This window comes from Mesocricetus auratus, unplaced genomic scaffold (genome assembly GCF_017639785.1).
Source record: "Mesocricetus auratus isolate SY011 unplaced genomic scaffold, BCM_Maur_2.0 Super-Scaffold_6730, whole genome shotgun sequence".
NCBI lineage: Eukaryota > Metazoa > Chordata > Mammalia > Rodentia > Cricetidae > Mesocricetus > Mesocricetus auratus.
The window spans coordinates 6,622,101-6,648,262 of NW_024429184.1; the positions used below are offsets into that span (position 1 = coordinate 6,622,101).

Consider the following 26,162-nt stretch of genomic DNA (forward strand, 5'->3'; position numbering starts at 1 on the left):
AACCAGCCTGAACTATTGGGGGTGGGGGACGAGAAACAAAAAAAAAACCAAAAAAAAAAAAGAGTTCTCTTCACCACTTGCTTTTATGAGTCATCATGGAATCACCGAACAAACTCCCTGGGACCCCACCCCCACCCCAGGACTGAACAGGAAAGAATACGTTTTGTTTAGTGTTTCCAGTATTTGGATTCAAGGGTGATTTGCTGCTTCCTTCTTTTGGCTGCAACACCCTAAGTGACTTATGAGGGACCTTGCCCATGTCACCACAGCACTATAAAGTAAAGCGTGCAACCCCATCCCTGGTACTCAAACATCTCGAGGCAGTCGCCTCTTTGCAGTTATTTCTTTTCCCTGACATTATACAAATGTATCCAGAAATAACATCTGCGCTTATCATTTTTTAGGGTATCTCACAACCTTAAAAATAAGACTATGGAACGGGGAGACAGCTCAGTCAGTAAAGTGCGTCCCTGTCAGCACGAAGAGCGGAAGGAGTTCAACCCCTCCAGCCCAGTGGAAAAGTCGAGTGTGCACTACACCCAGCGAGACAGAGAGGACAATGCCATGGGCTGGCTCCCCAGACAGCCTTGCCCCTTAGGGAGTCCAGGCCAGTGAGAGACCATGTCAAACACAAAGACAGACGGAGTAAGGAAGAACACCAGACTGTCCGCTGGCCTCCACTCATGTCTAAACATCCATGTGTACTCCCACAGGCATGAACACATACACGGATGAGACTAAGTACCATTTTTTAAGAACTTCACTACAAAATAACCGCCTACTTGGTTGTGGTGAGCACCTAACAGTAGTAACACTGCAGACTTGAAAATTAAATTCCGGCAGTTCACCAAATGTTTGTAAAGTCTTAATGCAAACCACTGTTTATGCTGAAAACACATTGGAGCACTGATACGTTTATATAGCACGAAAGTTGAAATTCCCTAATTAAGTATAATAAAATATACTAAAAAAATGCCACTCTCAAAAAAAAAGCATGCCCCACTTCAAATAAATAAGAAACCAAAAATCAATAAAAGAGAAGGCAAAAACAACCATGAGTCACAGTCCACCAGAGGCCTCTAAGGATACAGCTGAATTGTGCTGGGACTTAATCTAAAAAAGAATTTGTCCTTAAGAAAAAAGTCCACATTGGACTTGAAAGCGGTAGAGTTGGGAAAGTAGCTTACCTCCACCATGGGTAGGAAGAACACAGGTTTAACTTGTTCAGATACTTCCCTGAGTACCTGTGTGAATCAGTGTCAGCTAAGAAGAGTCCAGCAGGAGAGAAGATCATCCCCCTCCCCAGCCCAGGGCAGAACAAGGGTCAGCAAGCCCTCTATGTAGACGACCAGACTGAACCCTGGTGCTTGTGCTGGCTAAGGTCTCCAAGAACACTCTCCTCCCTCCTGCACAGGGAAGCAGCTGCACGTGGGTCGGGGCACAACAGAACCTTACTCTGAAGCCAAGACATCCGAATGTCATACACTTCTCAGGGAACAACACTCTTTTCTGTTTGTCTCGGGCACATTCATCTCGATCATCTCATCAAAAGTGTAAACACCATTCTCAGCTTGCACGCCATATATAAAAGCAGGTTAGGGGGACAGACTCTATCCATAGGCTATGGCAGGCAGACTCATGGTCTAGACATCAATAGTAACTATAATTACATGCTTATGCTACTACTATGTGTCTGAAGAGAAAACCCAAGGCAATGAATGGGCAAGTTTAATGAGGAGACATGGCCTAGTTTGAAGGTTCAGAAAAATCTCCCAAGAAGTGAATCATAGGATGCAACTGAATTAGCCAGTCAAAGGACAGACAGAGGAAGGACAGACAGAGGGAAAAGTGGGGGGCCTTCTCAATATGGGGGAGGAGTACCTCAGGGTACTGCCTGAAGAACCTGTGAAGCTGAAACCCTGAGGGAAGGGAGGATGGACGGACGGAGGTGCAGAGGGTACCAGCTCGTCTTGCGGAATGCTAGAAGAATCTAGTCTTTGTCCCCAGAGTAATCAGAACCACTGACTGATTTTAAGCAGGAGAGGAGCACAGCCAGTCAGTTTGGACTTTTCGGAGACCATTAAGGCTGCACTAGGGAGGAAGATGAGGTGGGACTCCGAAAGGACATAGAGATCACGCTTAGCTGGGAGGCTGGCAAGACACGGTGACAGGCTTGGAAGAACAGGAGACAAGTCTTCAGGACTCTGGCCTCCTAGTCCCGCAACCACTGGCCATCACTCAGAGAACCAGATACACTGAGACAATCACTGAGGACCATTTGGAGGCCAACCTGGATTTCAGACATGTGAGCTGAGTACCCACACAAGGTTCCAGTGTCAGTCGGCTGCTGGGACCCACCGGGCAGAAGGGGCTTGCTTCAGGTTAGTGGTTCAGTCTGGGAACTGTCCTCACAGGCTGTAATTGAAACCACTGGAGACAGAACTGCCCGGACAAAGGTGGTTGTCTCAGTTGCCAGTGGTCTCTTCAAAACGTTGATGCCCAGGCAGTACCACTGAACCAGTTAAACCAGAATCCCCAGGAGTGAGCCCCAGGAGAGGCATCGGCTTTTTTTAAACTTCCCCAGTGACCCTAATGAGTAGTCAAGGTTGGGAACAATTAAGATACTAAGAATTAACAGCAAGGGTTCCAGCCACCCCCCATAAACTAGCTGTTATATCCAACAGCTTCCTGATTCTGAGCTGTAGTTTAGATCAACACAACAGGAACATGGTGGGGTGACGCTGCTTGGTGTCTAGTATCTCTTACAGTCTACAAAACGAAGTCCAAACCCACAAAACTGGAAGATCCCCCTAGTATTCTGTGGGAAGGGAGCATGGGAGGGGTGTGCAGAAGAAATGACCGGTAGCAAGATACATTTGCACTGATAGTACCCTCCCCATGTCGGTAGCACGTTAAATGGCAATGCTAACATGTCAAAAAGTATGGACACAGAGCCCCTGCTAAATCTGGAAGCATTCCCACTGAAGAAGCCCTGCTTTGTCACACCATGGTCCTTGACGGTTCCCTAAATTGACCTTTATATACAGATCTTTAAAAAACGCACGGCAGCTTTAGATTTAGTCAAGATGCCTTAGCCAGCAAGTGGGTTCCTCTGTGACTCCAGCCACCTTCCTGACCTCCAAGTCTCAATTTCTTCGGTTATAACATGGAAGTAAGATCAACCCGAATTACTACAGATGTAAACACAAGAAAATGGCTCTGAATATAGATGAAACGACTTACCATTTCTATATTATATCCCAGCCAATTCTAACATTCATTAACTTTTTAACACACTGGGTGTTTGCTGGCTTGCTATGCAGCCCTGACTGGCCTGGGAACTAACTCTTCCCACTGCTATAAACTTGCAGCAATCCTCCAGCCTTCTTAGGACTGCCTGAGTTACAGGCCTGGCCACCAAGCTAGTTGTCTTACATATTTTTATTTTTGTATTTTTTGGCATGACCATTTTCGAGCCTCGATGAAGTTTGCTTCCCAGATCACGTTTTTAATTGAACAACTTTGTCTCTGTCAGTGATTCCACTAATCCTCCAATTTCATTTTTTATCATCTGACTTCAAATTCTACAAAGCTGGAGTGAACACAGCATTAGAAAATTGTTGTAAGTTATTCAAATGGTAATGGGTAAACTCGTCCTGTTTTTCATCATTCTCCAAATACATTAGCATGGCTAAGAAATGGCAGTTAAGTATGTCACCCTCAATTGAAAGGGTTCGGGACAAGACAGTGCTCGAGTCTTCTAAAGTGAAGCCCATGAAGGGTAGTCTCTTCAAATGGAAACATTCTTCCCTCTTTCTTTCCAATTCTGAGGTTAGAACTAAAGGACTTGGAATTTCAGAAGCTTGAGAAATCTCCTGCCCTTAAAGCACTGCTGTAAGAAACGATCTAGTCATTAAGGACAAAGACTTAAAAGTTGTTAAGTAAGGAGGTTCACAAACCTCCTTCATTTACACTGGTTTGTCAGTGGGAAAGAACATTTAATAAATTTGGAGATAGCTGGGCGGTGGTGGCGAACACCTTTAATCCCAGTACTTGGGAGGCAGAAGCAGGTGGATCTCTGAGTTTGAGACCAGCCTGGTCTACACGGTGAGTTCCAGGACAGGCTCCAAAGCAATACAGAGAAACCCTGTCTTGAAAAACCAAAGGGGAAAAAAAGGAAACAAAACTATCCAGTGCACCCCCCCAATAAAAAGATTGGAGATTTACAAATGAACTTTGAAGTGTAACATTACAAGAAGAAATTATGTCAGGTTATAGCAAAAGAAACAAATTATGGTGAGATGGGAATAAATTGTAAAAGTCTTAGGGAGGATTAGTGTTGTAGAAAGAAACTCCAAGCCATCTCATGTTACTTTGATACTTCCTTCAAATCCATTTGTAGAGTAAGGGTATCATGTGCTGGCTTGTTTAGAGCAATTTCCAACAACATGTAATGGTTACTAATTAAGGGGGAGAGAAATCACCCTAAGAGTTTTCCGGCAAGACACATGTTACTATGTATCAATACTGTATAGGATACTTTGTAAATAGTTTGCTACCATAGCAGTGACATACCAGCATATGACATTTGAAATTTAATTCTTAAAGCAGGATGATTATTTTGATGGGAAATTATGATTCCCAGATATAGTGAAGGGAAAAAATAGTGTCAGAACTACAGAGGATCAAAGTTCAGAAGACCATAAACTGTTTTATGAGCATCTACAACATAGTAAGAAACGTGGAGGGGAATTAAATTATACTTCAACACCCAACCCAAGCAAGAAAATAAAATGTACTTTACATACACTGATAAAGCCTAGCTTCAAAATGACTGGTGAGACCCCCGAGTATGATATTTTGATAGGTTATGCAGGGCATCATCACTGTTACAGTCACAGTACCAACTAAAATAAATACACACTATGCAAGGTGTCAGGAGAAAAGGGAAGAACTTGCTCCATTTTACGAGTGGTGCTCTTGACAGAACAGGAATAAATGTGGGAGAAAGGTGAATTTTAACTTAACAAAGTTGGGGTTTCAGTTCAGGAGCAGATAGTCTGGTGCGATTAGACCACCAGACCACAGAAATCACACAGGTCAGGGCTGGGGGTTCATAATCAGTGACTTGTTAGCCAGATGTTCAAATGTAAGTACGCACTCCATTCAATAGCCACAGCTGAACCGCTCTGTAAGACACAGTGAGGCACTGTAGTAAGTGGAAAGCTAGGAAAACAAAAGAAGTTAATACACTCAAGAAATTCCCAATCCAGTAGAAAGCAAAATCAAACATATATTCATGACCCCTAAGATTAGCTCACTAATTTGCAGTTTTGCATCTAGAGTACATTTAAAGTTGTATCCCTGTTTAATTTCAACACCACACACTACATACAAGAGCATTCTAAGTGCTTGATGTGTTCAAATCTGAGTGTTACAAAGTCAGGAGACTGAGAACACTTCATAAATGAAGAATGGTGCCCAAAATTCTAAAATAAGAAAAAAAATGATGTCCAGCCCTGTACATAAAACCTGCCTCAATGCTCCACTGAGCACTTTAAGTCCCTAACCCTGAAGTCAAAAGCTTGTAAACAACTGTTGACTGGTTACAGAAATCCTCAAAGTGGTTAAAAAAAAATTCACCCCTCCAGGTGCAAGACAGGAATCTTGTCTGTAGAACATGGCATGCAGAAAGCAGGGGCGGAGGAGGAAAAGGAGTGTGCATTCTGCAACACTACAACGTGCAGCAAGGCAGTCACATGACCCACCAACCGCCCATTTAAAGAGTTCTGGTGCAGAACCCATCCCTTCCAAACCATCGTTCACGCACTGAACAAGCCACTCACTAACTATGGATACTTTCCAGTCTTAAAGGTATTTCACCACCAAATGAGCATGCGCCCGGAGCCCAATTCCGAAAAGGCAATGTGAAAGACACCTTTCTGCAGAAAACTGTACCTAAATAAATATTAGATGAACAACGCCCAACTATTAATAGATGCGCCCCCTGCCCCTAAATTCCCAACCAGCTGAAAGACATGTGTTTTTCCACACCTCTATGTGCTAATACGAAAGCCCTGACCAGCCTGCCTTAACACCAGCCACATGGTTTTTCTTTGCTATCGTAAATGAATAGGAAGGTTTAACTAACTAATTAAACCACCCAAACTAAGAACTGGGCAAACAGGATGAACGCCCAGTAAGCTATAAATGTCCTCCACTCAATTTCAGTCGTTTCTGTGACAGATCTCAGATTTTTCAGAACAAGTATGCAGGTTATTTAAAACTGAGTTATATATAGTCACTTAGCAGCAAACACTTGTGTCACAGATGCTACATCTCTAGAGGAATTTTCCCCCAAAACTAGCATTTTTCTTCACCAAGAAACCAGCCAGCCTTTATTTCTAGAGGCAAGCGCATATCCCCCCGCCCCCGCCCCCACCCCAAAATCACAGACTACTGTTAAATTCTACGCTAATGAAACTGTAGAGAAACATTCCAGGCGTTGTCAGAGCCTATTTTTCATACACCACCACCAGACAGTTTGATGCAGTATTCCTGATTGCTTTTTATCGTATTTGTAAATACACTCACTAATCCACTAAATTAGGTAATTTACAAACAGGTCCTCTCAGTTATTAGTGGCCAGCAGTCAAGTTCTATTACAGCTGATCCTTACACAGTTGTCCAAACATTTCCACCCAGGTTGGAGGCTCTGATCTGGAAAGGGAGAAGGCAGCTAGCGAAATTTGGATGGGGGCAGGGTGGCAGCTGAGAGAAAATCTCTGCATCTCAGCCCTCGGCGACAACATCCAGCCAGTGCCCACAGAAAAACTAAATTCGGCACCTCTTCCTCCTGTTACACTGGCAACAAAGAGGGAGTTTCCGCAACGCTCCCGTCACCCACCAGGTGCCCAATCTCCTTCCCAGCCCAGTCCCCGCGCTCCCGCAGGGGCCTCGGGGCGACGAGAGGCCGCGGTGCCCGGGGTCAAGGCACAGAGGGGGGATGGGGTGGGGAACCAGGGGGTGAGAATCTGTGAAATGGGCCCTGGAAGGGCACGGGGACCCCCACAACCCCCGAGGCACCTGATCCCGGCCCGAGAGGACCGCAGGCCAGGGGGAAACGGGCAGCTCCTTAAATGGAGCGGAAACTGGGATAAGGTGGCGGAGAGGTGAAGAGCCCGAGCCGGGGCGCACCTTCTGGGGACACGGGAAACAGTGTCGGGGTGGCGGGGGGCTCCGCGGAGGTGGGGAGCAGGCAGGCGGGCCCCGAGGCGAGGGAAGGGGATGCCTCCTGGGGCAGAGCGGGCGGGCGCCCCGGGCGCCTCTACCTGCGGGCGAGCGGCTCAGGTGCGAAAGCGGGGGAGGGAGGGAGGGAGGAAGGGAGCGCGGCGGGGACACAGGGGGTCGGCGGGGACCCGGGGGGCGCAGGGCACCGCAGGGGCGCCCCGGGCGGGCGCGCACCGGCGCGGGGTGGCATCCGGGCGGGCGGGCGGGCGGCCGGGAGGCGGGAGCCCCTCACCTGCGCGGCGGAGGCGGAGCTGCAGCAGCCCATGGCGGGGCCGGAGGAGCCCGGAGGCGGCGCCGGGCGGGCGCGCAGCTACGCCCCGGAGCCCCTCGGCATGCGAGCCGGCGGGCGCCCGGGGAGGGCGCGGCCTGGCCCCGCACCACTCGGCGGCGACGGCGGCGGCGACGGTGGCGGAGGCGAGAAGTCAGGAGGCGGCGCGGCTCGGGGCAGACGCCGGCCACATCCCCCCGGCGGCGGCGGCGGCGGCGGCGGCTGCGCGGCTCGGGCTCCGCTCCTCCCGCTGCTGCGGCTGCAGCTGCTCCCAGCGGAAAGGGGCGGGCGGCGGCGGCGGCACCTCCCCCTGGCCCCCGCCTCCCACCACCCGCGCCCAGTCCCGCTCCCGCTCCCTCTCCCTCTCCCGGGCTGCGGCCGCCTCCTCCCCGGCGCCGCCGCCGCGCGCGTCCCCCATCAGACTCCCCGCCCCTCCTCCCCCGCCCCCGCCCCCGCCCCCGCCAGCGAGCGCCGCGCGGACGCCCGGGCCACGGCAGCCGGAACGAGGCCGGGCCCTTGGGCGCGCGCCGGAGCCTGCGCGGCGCCGGGCCCATTTCGCGGTGGCACCGAGGCCCCGCGTTCCGCCGCCCCCCACCCTCCCAGGGCGTCCGAGGCCGCGGCTCCCGCGCACCCGGCGGGGCTCGGCGTCCGGACCCACGAGGCGCCGGGAGGGCCCCCCGGGGCTTGGCTCCCTCTCCGGGGCGGGCACCCCACCCGGGGCACTGGCCCGAAGCGTTCTAGGGCTCTGGAGGACGCCTGCTGCACCCGGAGAAAGCGTGCGAGCCCGGCCCCGTGGAGGAGGAGTGGGCGGCGGGGGACGCGGAGGGAGAAACTCATCTGTTGCTCCCGTCCCCCGTTTTGCCGATGCGGACGCTGAGCCTCGAAGCGAGAGGCCTACAGACAACCACGGCAGCCAAGTGCGAACCGCAGTCACAGAGGCAGGAATGGAAGGCGCGCAGGCGGTGCTCCGGGCCTGCACGTCGAAGACGGTTCTGATCCCCACTAAACTTTGCTGCCCACCGAAGAGAGCGCGCGCCCGCGCGCACCAGTTCATACCCGAAATTTACCGGGACGCTACGGTATATCCCAGAAATGTATTGACACCAAGGTTAAACAGGCGATTTAAAAAAAAAAAAGCAAAGCTGCTATTATTCTCTTACCAAAATAATAATAATAATACACCCGTATAAGCTCAGGTAGCAACAAGTTAGACTAGGCATATACAACCTGTAAGACATTCCCAACGCTTAAAAAGCCTTTAGAGACAGAGTGAAGCGAGAGCCGCTCAAGAATGGCGAGAATACACACAGTCATGGTCAAGGGTCACAGCACCGGGCATGTGTCCATCACTCGCATGAACCTTCGTGTCTCATTTCGTGATTGTCAGAAGTGTCTCAGACTGAAGCGAAAGGCCTGCTTGGAAAGGGGACAGGGGAGTGAGACGCTAGACTACCGCCTTGCCATACAAAGGACAGATTTCAAGGTGAACCAAAGTCAAAGGGGAGGGAAATGAACCCTGGAGTTGACTGTTCATGGAAAGGAGAAATCTAAGGAGGCGGGCGGGGGAGGGTATCATAAAAGGACAAAGAGACTAAAGAGGAGAATTCCCTAGTTGGTGTGTTGCATTACCGTTTCCTGGGTCTGTGGGTATAGATGACTCGTTCCTCTGAACCTCATGTCCTCTGTGAAGCCCTGATAGCAGACAGGGATGCCTGCAAAGTGTTTTGAAGATTAAATAATGCGGACGGCAAGGCAGCTGATAGGTCAGCGATTGAGCACTCAGCAAGCAAACTACTTTAGGTCCTTGAATTTTCTGCCGTTTGACCTGAGGCTCCTCCATAGGCACAGGATGGGTAAATACTAAGTGTTCCCTAATGGTAACCATTGGGCCATTAGCTACAAGTGAAGAAATAAAACTGTTAATTGCTGTGGTCCCCATTCTGTTCGTAAACTCCACAGAAAGACTGTAAACTCCCTGAGAACAAGGGGAAGTATTTTCTTCTTTGTATCTCCCTGCACTCTCTGGGGTATTTGTTGAATTATTCAATACAGCCAGGAATAAAAATCCCTCCCTTGAGATTTTCCCTCAAAGCCAGAAAAGGACATCTTGTTTTTAACTGAGGGAGGATGCTGAAAGTAAAATTACAGTCTTAAACAAGAAGCCATCTGTCTCCCTTCTTTATAATCAAGGAAAGAGGAGTTGTTTCTCTTAGCAAGTCAAGATGGGAGCTTTTCTCTCGGATTATAAAAATCTTTCTGGCTAGCACACTTGTTCCATGTAGTATCTAGTGCTTATTTTATCGTTAGAGCTGTAGAAGTGGTTGGATATGTAGCTGGCTGTGTCAGAGTTTCATAAAAACGTGTTGGATTTTGTTGGAGATCTCATTGCTGCAGCAGATGATGGGTGAATAGCCCAGTCCAAGAACATTCCATCGTCCCTGCTCTTCACTGGAGTTTTCCCTTTAAGAGTTAATAGAACTGGGTGTTCTGAGGTTCTGCAGGGTGTTTCATAAACACACTAATTATGTATGATGCCACACACATGCATACAAATGTGGTGCTGTAAAATTACACCCTATGATCAGCAGGAGAGACACTGAAGGCTCCTCAATTGACACTCAGTACCTTCGAAGAACAAGTCTCATTCCCATCCCCATCGTGCCCGGAGAAGCTTCCTGAATGAGTGCTTTAGGTGTGTAGAGTGAAACTCAAGGTTGGCAGAGCTGAGTTCAAACTCCAAAACCACAAAAATAAAAACAAAAACAAGTCATTCAAGGGAGACTTTACTGTTCCATTCTTTTTGCTCTTTCTCATAAGCAATCGCACACAGCATTCAGTGGAATTAAATTACAGCAAATTCAGAAATGAGGAAACATTTTTTTTTTATTTTTACCCTAGCCAGAGCTCAGGGCACTGATCTCACTACCTTGAGATGTCATCCTGGAAAATCTCCTTACAAAGGTTTAGGGGTTTGTTTTCAAAAACAGGGAGGTTTGAATTTTTTCCCTGAGTTACATAAGAACAACGTCTGCAGTACCCAGGATAAATTTATAAGGCCTATCAATCTGGATGCTGCAGGGTAAAATCAGATCACCAGCTGAGCCAGCCGGAAATGCTTCCCAGTAGTCTAGTATTGCATAATTGGCCGTGTGAATTCAGGGTTTCCAGCCGCAGAAGGGAGGATTGGTACTGGTCACTCACTGAGGGAAAAGATGAAACTAATGGCCTTACCAATGATTTTAATAAAGCCTGACTCATTGTTCACATGAGTTCAGGCTTGAGGTGGAGGAGGGGAGAAGGTCATAAATATAAACGGATTTGTAAGTGAGTGGTGCGAGCGTGTGTGTGTGTGTGTGTGTGTGTGTGTGTGTGTGTGTGTGTGTGTGCACTCAGAAAAACCCTCTAATTTAAAAAGTGTGGCATTTGGTGTGTTGGCTGTGTTACGTTCTAGCACATGCTGTGTTCATATCTCATAGGAGCACAATTCCTTCAGCTGAGCCCCCGCTTCCAGATCTGCCTCACCAACCTCCCCAAGAGCATCCACAGATCACCCCTGGGAAATGCTCCAGAAGCGAAAACTAATTGTAACCGAAGGCAGTAGCTGTTCATTCATTACCAGAGAACCAAGAGCAGATTCTATTTGAGACTTAGAAATGTGTCTCAGGTTCCCAGGTAAATTCAGGAGTGAAAGACTGTCTCTTCTAGGCAAGATCTTTCCTGAATTCAGACACATCCACAGAAAAAGGTAACATTGTTACTTGCAAGTCATCCACAGAAAAAGGTAACATTGTTACTTGCAAGTCTAGGGATTCTAATTCCTTTGTAACTGTCTCTGCCTACATTTGTTAAGTTTGCATTTTTTCCAGTGTTACTTTATAATTCTGACTTTCATTCATTATCTCACTTGGATTTTTGTTGCAAGATCAGATACATAAATAGATTCCCTATAAATTGTTGGCTGTGAATTTGTGTGTTAGAGGATGTGGTACTTTGAATGTAATTGGCCCCCATAATCCCAAAATTGCATAGGGAGTGGCATTGTTAGGAGGTGTAGCTTTGCTGGAGTGGGTGTGGCCCTATTGGAGGAGGTGTGTCACTGTGGGGGCAGGCTTTTAGGTTTCATATGCTCAGTATGTCAGTCAACTTCCTGTTGCCTGGAAGACGTAGCACTATCAGCTTCAGCCCCAGCACCAGGTCTTCCAGCATGCTGCCTTGCCCCTGCTAAGATGGGCAGAATGCAAGCTCCCTCCTTCAAATGTTTTCTTACAATGGTTGCCATGACCATGGCGTCTCCTCACGGCAGCAGTGACCACTAACTAGGATACAGGGGTAAAAATGTTTCCTGTTACTTTTCTTAAGGACTTAAATTCTTTGGTAGTCATTCAATTCACTATGTAATTTTGAAGATTGACTTCTTAGCTAACTATAAGTGATTTTGATGATGTGACATGGGCTGAAATATCAGTCCTCAGAGATTAATGCTATTGTCAACCTAACACTAGTGATTTTTTGAGGGGGTAGTGAGATGAGAAAGTAGAAGAAATAAAGGCAAGGTTGTGCGTACTAAATTAAGAAGGAGGGAGACAACTTACAGAGTAGGGAAATACACTTATTTAGCTATACGTTTCTTGAGCCAATATAACAAATTCCTAGCTAGAGGCAAGAAAGGCCCTTGCTTTAAAGCCACTTACATCCTAGTGAAGGGCAGGGGGTTAAGCCAAGAATTAGACAAGTGCAATTTAAATGTTACAAGAGGACTCAGAGAAGGCCCATCACTAAATGTACCACAGTCTGTCCCATTCTTGGTTGCCCTGTGGTCTTATGTCTCCACCTGGCTGGGAATTCTAACATACGCTAAACACAGGTGAAACCTGAGAACACTGTGCCAAGTGAAGTATGTCGGTCATATAAGGACAAATATCACCCAAGTACACTTATATAGAAGGCACTTATAGGTCAGAAAAATCAATGGTGGGATGGGGGAACTGTAGTAGGTGCAGAATTCCACTTGGACAAGATAAAAGGAGGTGACGATGATTGAATACGATTGCAGTTCACTCCCAACTACATACTCCAGGTGGTAAAGGCAGTAAGATGTTTATGTAAAATGCAATTTATCATAGTGAAAAAAGTGTAATGTGGACATTGACACAGGACAGGTAAGGAATAAGGAACTCAAGTTAGGATGAGATGGTGTTCTTCACTGTAGAAATGTGCCCGCAGGTACAATTCTTTCTTTTGTTGGTTAATATAGATTGTCAACTTAATGGGACTTACAATCAATCAAACCCTTAGGCATATTTATGAGGGAGTTTCTATATTTGGCTAATTAAAGAGAGAAAATTCACCTCAACTGCAGGCAGCATTATGTTTTGGGTGGGCCCCCGACTCAATAGAAAGGAGAAGGTGAAAGGAATACCAGAAATCATCACTCTGCTTTGTGTTTATGGATTCCAGTGCAACGTGAGCAGTCACCTCAAGCTTCTTGACATTCCTCCATGATGGACTGTCCCTTGGAACTATGAGCCAAACTAAGTCCTTATGAAAGATGGGGGGAGGCAATAGAAATTGATTTATTTTGTCAACTAAAAAAGTTACATTTTTTTTCCTGAGCCAGGCATGGTAGTATACACTTTTAATCCCAACACTCAGCACTTGGGAGACTGAGACAGGTGGATCCCTGTGTGTTCAAGGCCAGTGTTGTCTACAAAGTTAGTCCCTGGACAGCCAGGGCTGTTACATAGAGAAACCCTGTCTCAATGCCCCAACAAAGTTTCCTGATTATTCTTATATTCTTACCTTCACCATACAAGTTCCCACTGTGTGCCAGAAAACAAAAACTAATTTGATACCCCAAAATACTTATAAGTAAATATATTTTGTCATTGAGTCTCTCAGAATTTAGATTTTTAAAAATATCTTAAGTTCTTCAAAAGAAAACTCTTCTCAAATTGTAAATGTTTCATTTGCTTGTTTGTTTACAGGGTTTCTCTGTATAACAGCCCTGGCCATCCTGGAACTCACTCTGAAGACCAGGCTGGCTTGAAATAACAGAGATCTGCATTCCGGTTTCTTTTTCTTTCCTGTAGTTTCTGAAATGTGTTCTTTTGACTTTAAAAATTGCATTCATCTAGAGAGCGTGCAGGCATGTAATTCAGCCTCAGGGTGCGCATGGAAATCAGATGATGGCTCTCACCATCAGTGTTCTCCTTCCAGCACACAGGTTCCAGGGATCAAACTCAGGTCCTTAGGCAACTCAAGCCCAATATGGCTGTGTTTAAAGAGAGGACCTTTCTCTAGGAAACAGTGTAGCCTGGTATGCTATCAAAAGAAAGATTAAGAATTAACTGCATAAACATTCTTCTAAAACCCCTTGATGCAAAAGGTACCACAAGTGAATACAAACAGCAAACGTAAATAATTCCAGCAAAGTCTGCATGAGAGGTTTGTGTAATTCATATGAAATTCCCATTTAAAAAAAAAGGCAGCCAAAGCCTGCCACAGTGAAAGAAATACAAGAACTAATAAAACTTGAAGTGCTGCTTGGTCTCCCTGATCATAAAACTGTATGTTAAAAAAAATAGGGAATATCATTCCTCACCTAACAAATTGGCAACGATTTAAAAGCTTAATAATAACCAGCATCAGGGAAGATGATAGCACCCTGTCCACGATTGATGGGAATAGAAATATGACCCTCTTCCTGGAGAAGAAGTTAAGAATCTGCGTAAAATTTAAAAGCTCCATTTCTTCTAACTAAGCAGTTCTTCCCTTGGGGACGTCCAATCACAATCCAGTATTTTCAATAAAGAAAAATTAAGGAAAACCTACACTTCCATAGTATAGGAAACTGGTTAAATAATTGCCAAAAATAATAGGAAATACTATATAACTAAAAAAAAGTAAATATGCTGTAACCTATATTCACCAACATGGACCAGGTATAGTATACCTACCACACGATTATGATACACTATCGTCTTAGTTACTGTAACTTCAAAGAGATGCCATGACCAAGCCAACTTATTTTTTAAAGCCTTTAACTAGGGGCTTGCTTACAGTTTCGGAGGGTGAGTCCATGACCATCCTCGAAACAGACAGGCAAAGCCTAGCTCCTGAGCAGCAACAAGGGATTTACAGCTGACCCCTGGTCAACAACTTGTAAGCAAAGAGAGAGAGAAACTGGGTCTGGTGTGGCCTTTTGAAATCTCAGAGCACACCCGCAGTGACACATCTCCTGGAACAAGCCTACACTTCCTAATTCTTCCCCAAAAAATAGTTCCACCGACCAGGGACCAAATGTTGAAATAACATATGCCTATGAGAGCCATTCTCCTTCAAACCACAGCAATCATCAATCTAAGTTAAAAATCAGTATCATGAGAGATACTGTCACATAAGCAGCATGCATATAGAAGAGGCCATCAGGAATTTTTACTATTCTGTTTATTGTAAATGCCTTTGGATTGCCTTGCTATCGCAAACCACTGGAGACTAACTTGTAAAGAGCAGAAATGAACTGTTCACAGTTTTCAGAGACCGGGAAGTCTGAGATTTCGACCTTGGCATCTGATGGGGATCTCTGCCCCTCTTTACGTAGTTGAAAGCAAAAGGACAGCGGGCAGTGGGTACAACTGCACCCTTGTGTGGTCACAGAGCTGGAGAGTGACCCGGCTCCTACAAAGCCCTGTCTTCAGTGGCATGAATCAGTTCAGAGGACACGGCCCTCGTGACGTAAACAACTCCACAAAGCCTCCATCTTCCAACACTGTCCTCTGGAGACTGCATGTCCAATGCAGGAATTCAGGGGGAGACTCCTTTCAAAGTGCATCAGGGATAAACCAGGACAAGGCAGAACCTCCCAAAAGGAAGGTTGCCCAGAGCCTGTCCAGTTCAACGGCAACATCCCCTTCGCAATGAAATATTTCCTTCAGGAAAGAGAGGGAGGCTCAGAAGCCTCTGATGATAAAGTGAAGTAAAAATAATTAAAAATAATATAAAAATTGTAGGATTTTTTTTTTTGGTTTTTCGAGACAGGGTCTCTCTGTATTGTTTTGGAGGCTATCCTGGAACTCTCTCTGTAGACCAGGCTGGCCTTGAACTCACAGAGATCTGCCTGTGATGGGGAAGTCCTGTGTATATGTCTATTCCCTGTTGGCCAATAGGGAAGCAAGATAGGTGGGACTAGGAGTTGAGGAGGATTCTGGGAAAGAGAGGCAGAGAGAGTCACGATGTAGCCTCCAGAGGAGTAAGAGGTCTGGAGCCCTTTCTCCGGTAAGAGAAATACTTAGATTAACAATTATGGGTTAAATACTTAAGTCAGAGCTAGCCAGTAAGAAACAAGCAAACGGCCAGCAGCTTCATAATTATACAGCGTCTTGTGTGTTATTTTGGGGACTACCACTGGTAGGGCCTAGGCGGCTGGCAAGCAAGACTACACTCTACCGCCTGCCTCTGCCTCCCGAGTGCTGGGATTAAAGGTGTGCTCAACCAACACCCGGCAAAATGTAGAATTCTTAAGGGCCCTTATGGTGGGGATAGAGACACTGACCAGCCAAACTGCTACTCAAAGGAAGAAGGTCAGACTGTGGTGCTGCTCATAAGAGCTCTGGGGATCCAGGCTTAGTATTTTGAGGGGTTCATGACCACATTGGGGTGAGCTTGGTGAAGCTAGTTTTGAACCATAGCTGCTCCTTGAAAGTAACTTCTCACCTGTACCTCTAGTTAGTGTGACCCCAATGAAAGCTCATTGCTTCTCCCCCGGACCCAGGTGCACTTGTTATGCTGGCTTGTCGTGGGTTCCCCGTTCTGGGGTGGGGACATGGGTGTGTAGGGCCTCCCCAGGAGAAGTCTGTAATATAGACCAATGCTTCCTGAGTTACAGACTTCTCTGGAGATGATACTTTTAGCAAAAGCATCAAACGATTTGAAGAGTATTTCAATGATGTGGCTGTGAAATAACACAGATCCCGGGGTGGGAGAAAGCAGGGATTTAACTCTCCCGTAGGCAGAGCAATAAGAGATGACATTAAATCTAATGATCAAGAAAGGCCTTGCGGAAGAAGCTGCCTTTAACCTGAACAAGTAGCTTTGGATAGCTAGAGATATCGGGCAATACAAAAAAAAAAAAAAAAGACTGTTTAGGTGTAAAACAACTTAAGCAAAGATGTAGGCTGAGGAATGGGTAATATCCATTCAAAGTTTCAGTTATACGTCACTGCACCGCCAACTAAAATAGCCACCGGTTGCTTACGCAGCCATAATTTCGTTACTGCCTCTCAGAAGTCTGGGAGCTGAGTAGGCTCAGCTAGGCCAGTCTCTGTCATGTGGCTGCATCAGATAGTGGATGGGGCCTGGTAGCTGGTGCCGTCTGTTGACTGTCAGCCAAAATGCTTACTTGGGGCTTTGCCACATGACCTGGGCTTTCTTGTGGCAAGGTGGCTAGGTTCCAAGAGCAAGCATCCCCAGGAGGACTGAGGTTGGCCTAGCACTACTTCTCGTAACCTGCCCCAGGAAGCATGTAACTTCACTCTTGCTGCAGTCATTGGACGGTGGAAGAAATATCAGAGTCACACTGTCAAAGGAGCACATGGACTGGGAGGTTCTGGTGTGGGTCCTCCTATTTGCAGCTATCAATGCTCTACGGGCTCAGTCAACACCGCTGCCTCTGTACATGAGCTCATGTCTCCCTGGCCATCCTTGAACTCACTAGACAGGAGTGGGGGACGCCAAATGTTCTGTAAAACTGTGATGATTATGAGTGACAATTATTCCCTGAATATTTTGTTTGTAACCAAGCTTCATGTATACTAGGCTGACCTCAAACTTCCTATGTAGATGAGAATGACCTGTTTTGTTTTGTTTTGTTTTCCAAGACAGGGCTTCTCTGTGGCTTTGGAGGCTGTCCTGGAACTAGCTCTTGTAGCCCAGGCTGGTCTCAAACTCACAGAGATTCTCCTGCCTCTGCCTCCCAAGTGCTGGGATTAAAGGTGTGCGTCACCACCGCCTGACTGAGAATGACCTTTAATCTTTGGATCCCCCTGCCTCCACTTGCCAAGTGCTCAGGTTACATGAAGGTATCATGATACCCAGTCTTATGCAATGCTTTGTTCATGCCAGGCAAGCACTCTGTCAGCTGATCCACACCCCGAGTCATACAGAGTGTCCTCACACAGGGTTCAGTGCCATCCATCCATGTGACCCTGTGGCATCCAAAGGCTATGACTTTGACCAGGGTAACACAAGAGTGAGCTTCTTGCTTTAAAATGATCACCTAAAATGACGATCAGAGAGAGGACAAATGGAGAATGAAAATAATAAATGCTGAAACAGTGCCCCTACTCATCAACTCCCTGTGCCAGACAACAAAAAGATGCTTAAGTGTGAGGGATGGTATCCTCCACATTCCTTACCAAAGCGTTCAGTCTTCAGGAAGCTCTCAGTGGCCGCAGTCTCCCAGGAGCAGATGGTCCTGTGCCCAGTAGGAAGCTTCTAGGTCATGGGAAGTAATTAGACTTCCTAAGAACACATAGCAAGGTAGCACTTTGGGGATACTAACTCATATTTCTCCCACGGAGCAAAGGACAAGGCTCCCTGGAAAGCGATCCTGACTTGATCACCGAGTCACTCAGTTCCCAAGGGCTCCAACAGCTGGGGGCCCAGGGCGAGTGTGACATTGCAGAATGGAGTGGGGGGGATCTGGAGGAGGAGGCTTTGTGGTCGGCTGTACCGGCAAATTCTGAAGCTCAGCTAACGACACCCCCAGCTGCCCTCTAGTCCTGTCAGGAGGTTTGTGTCTAGCCTGAGTCTGTCTTTTAAAGTTTCTCTCACTAACTAGCGTTCTTTTATTGGACAAACTGTCAAAATCCAACTGTTCTTTCTGAGTGCCTTTCTCTTTGGTGCCAGACAGTCCTTCCCCTAATGCTATGTAGTTTTAAAGAGGCTGTGTCAATTGCATGAAGTATTCCTAATCTCCATAATTAAGATGCTGCTGGCATGACAGCTTTGCTCCCTCACTCCCCCTCAGCAAGTTGCAGGCATGTAGAAAGACACTCTAAAGAGTACCAAGCGCAATGACACGCCGTTCCCGTCCCAGAGGGCCTGCTCACGACAGTCTGCAGCCTCCCTAGGCTCTCTTCTGGAGAGTTTCATTTGTGGCTTCTTCAGAAGTGCAAAAAAAGGTTCTCATGACCATCATCTCTGGATTTCCAGAAAAAAAAATGTATGCCTGTCTTCAGTTCCCATTAGCCTGCTTCTGGCCTGTCTGCCATCAGCCCAGAAAACATTTGACATGGAGTCACCAGGGTAATGACCAAATCCTGATGTCAGACAGGAATCAAGAATGAGAAATAGCACATTCCTGCAGCTGATAGAGAGGAGTGACATGGTCCACTTTCCTCTTCTTTGAGGAAAAAAAAAGGTAACAATATGCCCAGATTTCTGCATTCACTTCTCCACCCATTCTGTATGTTAAGTGATCTGTTCACTTTTGGGGTACAAAAGTCTCTTTTCATCTTCATGTATATCTATTGAGTAAAAAAATACAAATAATAAGAATCACCATTTTAGCAATTAGCACACTGAAGTATAAAAATAATCTAGGTAGAGTTGATTATCCTGGGATAATGAATTTACCCTCAAAGCCACGTGTTTTAATAAAAAAATCAGGTTTATTTCTCTCTCACAGCATGAGGGACACAGCATGAGAGAGGTAGGGTTGGTAACCCCTGTTCTACATAGCCATCCGACGGTCTGGCTTCGGAGGCTCAGAAGTATTTTATCTGTGCAAATCAAGAAGTTGTCTCTAGAGAGAGAGAGTTAGATAACTGCCTAACACATTGTTTTTTATCACTTTAGCTCCAAAATGACACATATTTCTTTTTGTTGCATTTTAACTAGGTCCAGTTGCATCTTCTAACATAAAGGGGCAGGAGGTAGAAGAAAGACTTAGCAATGTGACCGTCTGTGTCACTCCTCTAAGAGAGGAGAATGTCCCCCATTGTCCAGTACCTAGAAAATGGTAGGACTGTCACCCAAATGCAGGTGGTTGGGCCCCAGGGCCTAACCCCTTAACTAGACATAATCCTGTTTGGGGTGGGGTTGACTATGCTTTGGGGTGACAGCTGCCCTATGGTCCTTTGAGCTCTGCACCTGACCCAGGTAAGTTAGTATATCCATTTTTTCCATGGCCTCAGCTTGTCCCTTAGCTTCTCACTATCCCTTAACTTGTCCGCTAAAAGTCATTGTGAGCAAAGTGTAAGTACCTTCAACATACATTTGTTTAACTATGCAAAGATGTGCTGCTTTATACCTCGTCTGCCTGAGGTACCTGATTGGTCTAATAAAAAGCCGAATAGCCAACAGCTAGGCAGAGAAGGGTAGGTGGGGCTGGTGGGCAGAGAGAAAAGGGGAGTTAGTTGGTCAGCCACCCAGGGGTCAGCCACCCAGGGGTCAGCCAGCCAGACACAGAGAAAGCAGGATGTAGATGAGGTAAGCAAGCCTTGGGCAGCGTATAGAAATGGGTTAATTTAAGTTAAAGAAAAAAAAAGGCTATGCTAAGGCTGCACACACATAATTAATAACACATCTCCGTGTCTTTATTTGGGAGCTGGTTGGTGGCCCAAAGAAAATGTCAACTACAGATCATGAGTTCAGGGATTGTCCTCACCAGCTCTGTCCCCGACACCGCAGCTTTTTTCATGCTGCCCAGCACAGCTCCTCCATGACTTTAGGGGACAGGAAAGGATAATGTCACAGTGAAGCTACAAGCTGTGACTTGAGTGCCACCTCAGATTTAAAAACACTGTAAACACAGGAGCATCACCAGCCGGTAAATGTCAAGGCACACATAATACAACATGAGCGAGGCGCCTGTATGGATCAACCTGTGAGCAGGCCATTTGGTCCTCCGTCAAATCTTCTTCAAAATACTGCCAGTCAGTCCTCAAGAGAGACAGAGAGACAGAGAGAGAGAGAGAGAGAGAGAGACAGAGACAGAGACAGAGACAGAGACAGAGACAGAGAGAGGGAGAGAGAGAGAGACAGAGACAAAGACAGAGACAGAGACAGAGACAGAGAGAGGGAGAGAGAGAGAGACAGAGAGACAGAGACAGAGAGAGGGAGAGAGAGACAGAGGCAGAGACAAAGACAGAGACAGAGAGAGACAGAGAGAGGGAGAGAGAGACAGAGAGACAGAGACAGAGAGAGGGAGAGAGAGAGACAGAGAGACAGAGACAGAGACAGAGAGAGGGAGAGAGAGACAGAGACAGAGACAAAGACAGAGACAGAGAGAGACAGAGAGAGGGAGAGAGAGACAGAGAGACAGAGACAGAGAATGAGAGAGAGAGAGAGAGAGATCTCAGTAGCATCATGGGTTCAATCCCAAAAATAGGGGAAAATGAGAAAAGCCATAGTTTGAAAAACTCCCAAGCGTTCTTTCATTTATTTTCAGAGTGAGGGCCCCATGCACCTCCATGAGCCATCCCCAGCTGGTGTGCAGTTTTCTAAATTGTAAATATCTTCTGAAAACAGGAAAAATACATTAATACATTGATTATTGATACTGATAATTTTGTCACTGGAAGCAGTGGTTTAGAAGTGGTGGATTGCCAGCAGCCCGTGAGCAGGGCGCTCCACTGGAACCTTGGGACGGTTCCCTTTGCTTTGCTTTGCTTTGCTGACACAGCCATGTCTCCAGCCCTATTAGATACTTTCTAATTAATAAAATACACAAATGTATATATTTATTTATTTTTGTTTAAATTAGAAACAAGCTTGCTTCACATGTCAATCCCAGCTCCGTCTCCCTCCCCACCAGTGTCCTCCAATCCCCCCCAATCCCCACTCTACTCCCCAGAGAGGGTGAGGCCCTTCGTGGGTGATCTCCTAAGTCTGCCGTATCAGCCAGCCTGGCAGACATACACACAGGCAAAACACCAATGCACATAAAAAGAAAAGAAAACAAAACAAAACAACAACGAAACAGGTGGTGATGGAGCACGCTTTTAATTCCAGCACTTGGGCAGCAGAGGCAGGAAGAACTCTGTGATTTCAAGGCCAGCCTGGTCTGCAGAGAGGCTTTCAGGACAGCCAGGGTTACACAGAGAAGCTTTGTCTAAAAAACAAACCAGAAACCAAAACCAAAACCAAACCAAAAACAAATCTAACAACAACAAAAAGTACTACTTGGGCCAACAACATGACCAGTGTGGGAAAGTCGTCTCGATACAAGTCTGTTACCTGAGTTTAATCCCTGGAGCCCAGAGAGAACTGATTTACAGAAAATACATGGTCTATGGCATGCATGCACATGCATCAGGATACATGCACTAATAAATAAGATTTAAATTAAATGTTTTCTGTGTGACTCTCTCTCTTTCTCCAGAAAAGTTAGAGAGATTGTTAACAATTTCCAGAAGTTTAGGCAAAAGTAGCTGCTATGGATTAGTCTGGAAAGCCTCCTACAGTTTCCCACAGTTGGGTACTTGGTCCTCATATGGGCGGGGCAGACTTTTGGACCTCAGCTAGCAGCGGTGGTCACAGGGGCAGGCCTCGATGGCCACACCTGCCTGAGGTTCTGATTCTGGCTCTCTGGCTCTTGATTCACCAAGGTGTGCAGGGTTCATGCTCCCTCCCATCTGGGTGGTAGGAGTCTCAACAGCCATCACGCCTCTCTTTCCACGATGGACTTTGAAATCAGAGACCAATTCAGTATCGCTTTCCTTAAGTTGCTTCCCGTACTCCTCCTTAAGATTTTTTGTATAAGTAAATACCAGCGCGCGCTCGCGCACACACACACACACACACACACACACATACACACACTCGCGCACGTGCCCCCCCCACACGCACGCACACACACACACACACACACACACACACACACACTCACACATGTAGTTGAATACGACAACAGGAGAAGTACCTAAAGCAGAGCATTAACTGTTAGCCTCAGCAAGTCCCACTTAGGACCCAGTTTTCCTGTCTGTAAAAGTGACACCTTCAAGTCATGAGCTGTCATCCTTAGGTAAAAAGAGAACAGTGAGGGGCTGGATATCGGTCCTTTCTAGGCCCAATTCTGAAAAAAAAAAGATGTGAAGATATAGATTCTTGGGTCTGGGGAGATGGCTCAGCTCTGAAGAGCTCTTAGCTCTTGCAGAGGACCAGTGTTCAGTTCCCAGAAGCTCACAATCACCTGTAGGTACAGGCTATCAGATCCAATGCCCTCTTCTGGCTTCTGTACACACACACACATACACACACACACATAAGCACACGCACACACCATACCACACACACATTCACACACATATTCACATAAATAAAAATCTTAAAGATACTTTTTTGTTGTTGTTGTTTTGAGACAGGGTTTCTCTCTGTAGTCCTGGCTGTCCTGGAACTAGCTCTGTAGCCCAGCCTGGCCTTGAACTCACAGAGATCTGCCCACCTGCCTCTGTCTCAGGAGTACTGGGATTAAAGGCATGAGCCACCACTTCCGCTGCCACACTTTTTTTAAAAGGTGAAAATTCTCTGAATGGCATCTGCTAAGGAGCTTAGTATAGCACAGGGAAAGGACCCTGGACCTGAAGCTATGTGACCCTGGAAGTGACTCTGTCACCTCTGAGTCTTACGCAAATTAAAAAAAAAAAACCCTGGCTTCTTGGAGAACTGTCCCTCCGTTTTCACAGTTCTTGGATGTGTCTTATTTTCCTGACTCTGACTGGGCGTGGCTGGGGCTTAGGAATTTGTGGATGGTGATGTTTTGTTCATTTTAGAAAAGTTCCAGAGTTTCAGTATTCAAATACTGCCTGTAAGGGCAGCATGATGTGACTTCTGGGAACGGCTTTAAAATGCGTCAACAATGAAAGGAAATGAGCAAGCGAATGTGGCAGAGTTTTTTTTACAGCTGGTGTCTGGGGAGTGGACATGGGGTTTTATAGCATATTCTTTTGTATGTGCTTAAATAACTTTACCATAAAAATAAAGGGACACGAGAGGAAGGGCAGCCACCCTGTCCCTTGTGGGGCTTCCACAGCCCTTGTCTCCAGCCTGCTGCCTCCTAATGATCATAGTTTTGTATTTTTATCTTTTGTGTCACATTCTGGGTAATTTCATCTCACCTATTTTTGCTCCAATTATTCTTCCTTCAATTACATTTAATATGTTATTGAATATTTAATTTCAGCTGCTACAATTTTTATTTATAGAGACATCGATTCTTTTAAAAAATATGTTAGACTTCTTTTTGTAGTTTCTTGTTCCTTATCATTTTTTTTTCTGTAGGTGACTTCTCTATAGGGATCTTTAAGAAACAAAAATGCTTCCTTTCCCAACTATTTGAAAACAACAACAGCAATCTAGTAGGCATAGCTGCTTTCGGAGCAGTGGCTAAGGAACTTTGCCCTGTGAAAATAGATCCTGAAGAACGGAGTCATGAAGCTGTCTCCAAAGCCATCTGTCTCATTTGAAGCAGAGTTTGGGGGAAATTCAAGTGTAAAGAATATCTCAAAAATAATGGAGACTCTGGTGCTAAACAGTTGGGAGAAGGTTGGTGGTTCCATGGGACAAGAAAGAACGACCACAGGCCAGGGGGTTTATGAGAAAGCCAGAGAAAGATGAGCCCTGAAGAACTTTCTTGTGGTGAGAGCAGGCTTTGAACACTGGGCTCAGTGACTTACCAGGAAGGATATTTAATTGGGTTAGATTTTCAGGCAAGTTATTTTCCAGGGCTTTGTCAAAAGCAATAAAGAGCAATAAAGCAATCAGCTGGCAATTAGTGGAGTCTGCAAAGGCGGGCAGCTTAACAGAGAGATGGGGAACCAGACAAAAGCCCATCTGAGACTACTGGCACCCAGAGTAGCCACACATGTCCAAGGCTCTGGCTGTCCTCTGAGGAGTGACGTCAGAGGCGTCACTCAACAAGCAAACTGAACCTCATTAAAATAATCCAGTCAATAAATAAGCAGCAGTAAAAAACAAGTCTTTAGTAGGGAGGAAATAAGTATCCCGATATTTGTGCTGTATTATTAAATCTTCACAAAGACACACAAAGAGAGGGAATGTGTCATCCGACTCGAGGAAACAATGTAGGTAATGGAAACCGCTTTGGGAAGGCTGCTGGTTCAGACTTCATGTTTGATGAACAAACTGGTCAAGTCGTCCATGGTAAATCCAGCCAAAGAAGGGAAGGAAACCGTGCTTGATGGAGATGGTTATTATAATGGTGTTACCAGTGAGTAGACAGAAACTATTTTTAGAAGGAACCGCCAGACGTTGGTGGTGCACACTTTTAATCCCAGCACTCGGGAGGCAGAGACAGGCGGATCTCTGTGAGTTCGAGGCCAGCCTGGTCTACAGAGCAAGTTCCAGGACAGCCTCCAAAACAATACAGAGAAACCCTGTTTTGAAAAACAAAAACAAAAACAAAAAAAAAAGAAGAAGAAGAAGGAACCAAGTGGAGGGTCATAGGTCTGGATTTGGGCAGTACATCGACTGAATTTAGAATTTCACTAGAGGGTTTAATAGCCCATTAGGGGGTAGATGAGGACTGGGATATAAAGGTGGATTAGCAAACACGAAGAAAGTAGCGATTGTGTAACTAAAGAACAGACCGAGGAAACAATGAAGAGTAACCGGAACATCAAAGAAATGTATAGCTCGAGAAATTCAACAGGCTCCTCTTAGGACAGATGCACATTCAGACTCACCAAAGCAAAAAGACGTTTTCAAAGAGAAAAATTTGAAAGCATCAAGGGGGGTTAAAAAAAAAAAAAGACTCTTCACTACATACAAGGGAGCCCTAATAAGATTAAAAGTTGATTTTTCTTTCCCGTCAAAACCAACGGAGACCACAAGGCAATATGATCAAATACTCAAAGTCCTGAAAGAATAAAAGCCAGCGAAGAATGTCATACCCAGAAAAAAAACGCCTCAGATCATTCCTCCGTCTCTTGGCTAGCTCAGTGCTGAGAAACTTCGTGATAACTCTAATTACTTTAGCACAGTGTCAAAATTGCGTATCACGTGGCTGGGTCTGAAGAGCGCCGGCTGCTCACGCAGAGGACTTGGGTTTCATTCTCAGCACCTTCAAGGCAGCGGCTCACAAGCGTCTGTAGCTCCAGTTCCAGGGGAACCAGCGCCCTCCTGCGGCTTCAGTGGGCACTGTACTCACGTTGTGCATAGACGAAACACCACACACGTACAGTAAAACAAATACGTCTTTAAGAGAGATTTTTAAAAAGTACAAATCATAGTCTACACAGGTGTCAACTTCTCTGTCTTCCTAAAATGTGTTTCCCTCTTGAAACTTGATCGTACTGGTGTTTTCTTCTACTTATCCCCTCCTGCCACGGAACCCTCTCAACAGGCTGCTTCCGATGTCTAGAACCATCCTCTCTGCATATATTTAAATCTCGCCGACGGAGCTCAGCTCAAGCTTTGCTGTCTCTGGGAAGCCTTCTCCCATCTTCCTGCCTAGCAAGACGTGCATACTCCCATGCGTTTCTCTTCCAGAGCTGGGATATTACGCATGGGTTGGTGTATTTGATTAAAAGAACGATGTTATGAATTCTACAGGGAGGACTGGGGAGATGGCTCAGAAGCTGAG

At 46.2% G+C, this 26,162-nt stretch overlaps 1 protein-coding gene across 4 annotated transcripts in view; it reads right to left on the minus strand.

Moving 5' to 3' along the window:
* Slc44a1 (solute carrier family 44 member 1) overlaps nt 1–8,887 on the minus strand; it is a 167,879-nt gene extending 158,992 nt beyond the window's left edge. For 3 of the 4 annotated variants that reach the window (XM_040738298.1, XM_040738294.1, XM_040738304.1), the window contains exon 1: nt 7,523–7,666. In XM_040738298.1, coding sequence (XP_040594232.1) covers nt 7,523–7,555 — 33 coding nt within the window. In that variant the 5' untranslated portion in view covers nt 7,556–7,666. Of the gene's footprint in view, nt 1–7,522; nt 7,667–8,866 lie in introns of those variants that run through there. The other variant, XM_040738309.1, reaches the window with a different exon arrangement.
* Nucleotides 8,888–26,162: the final 17,275 nt, after the last annotated feature.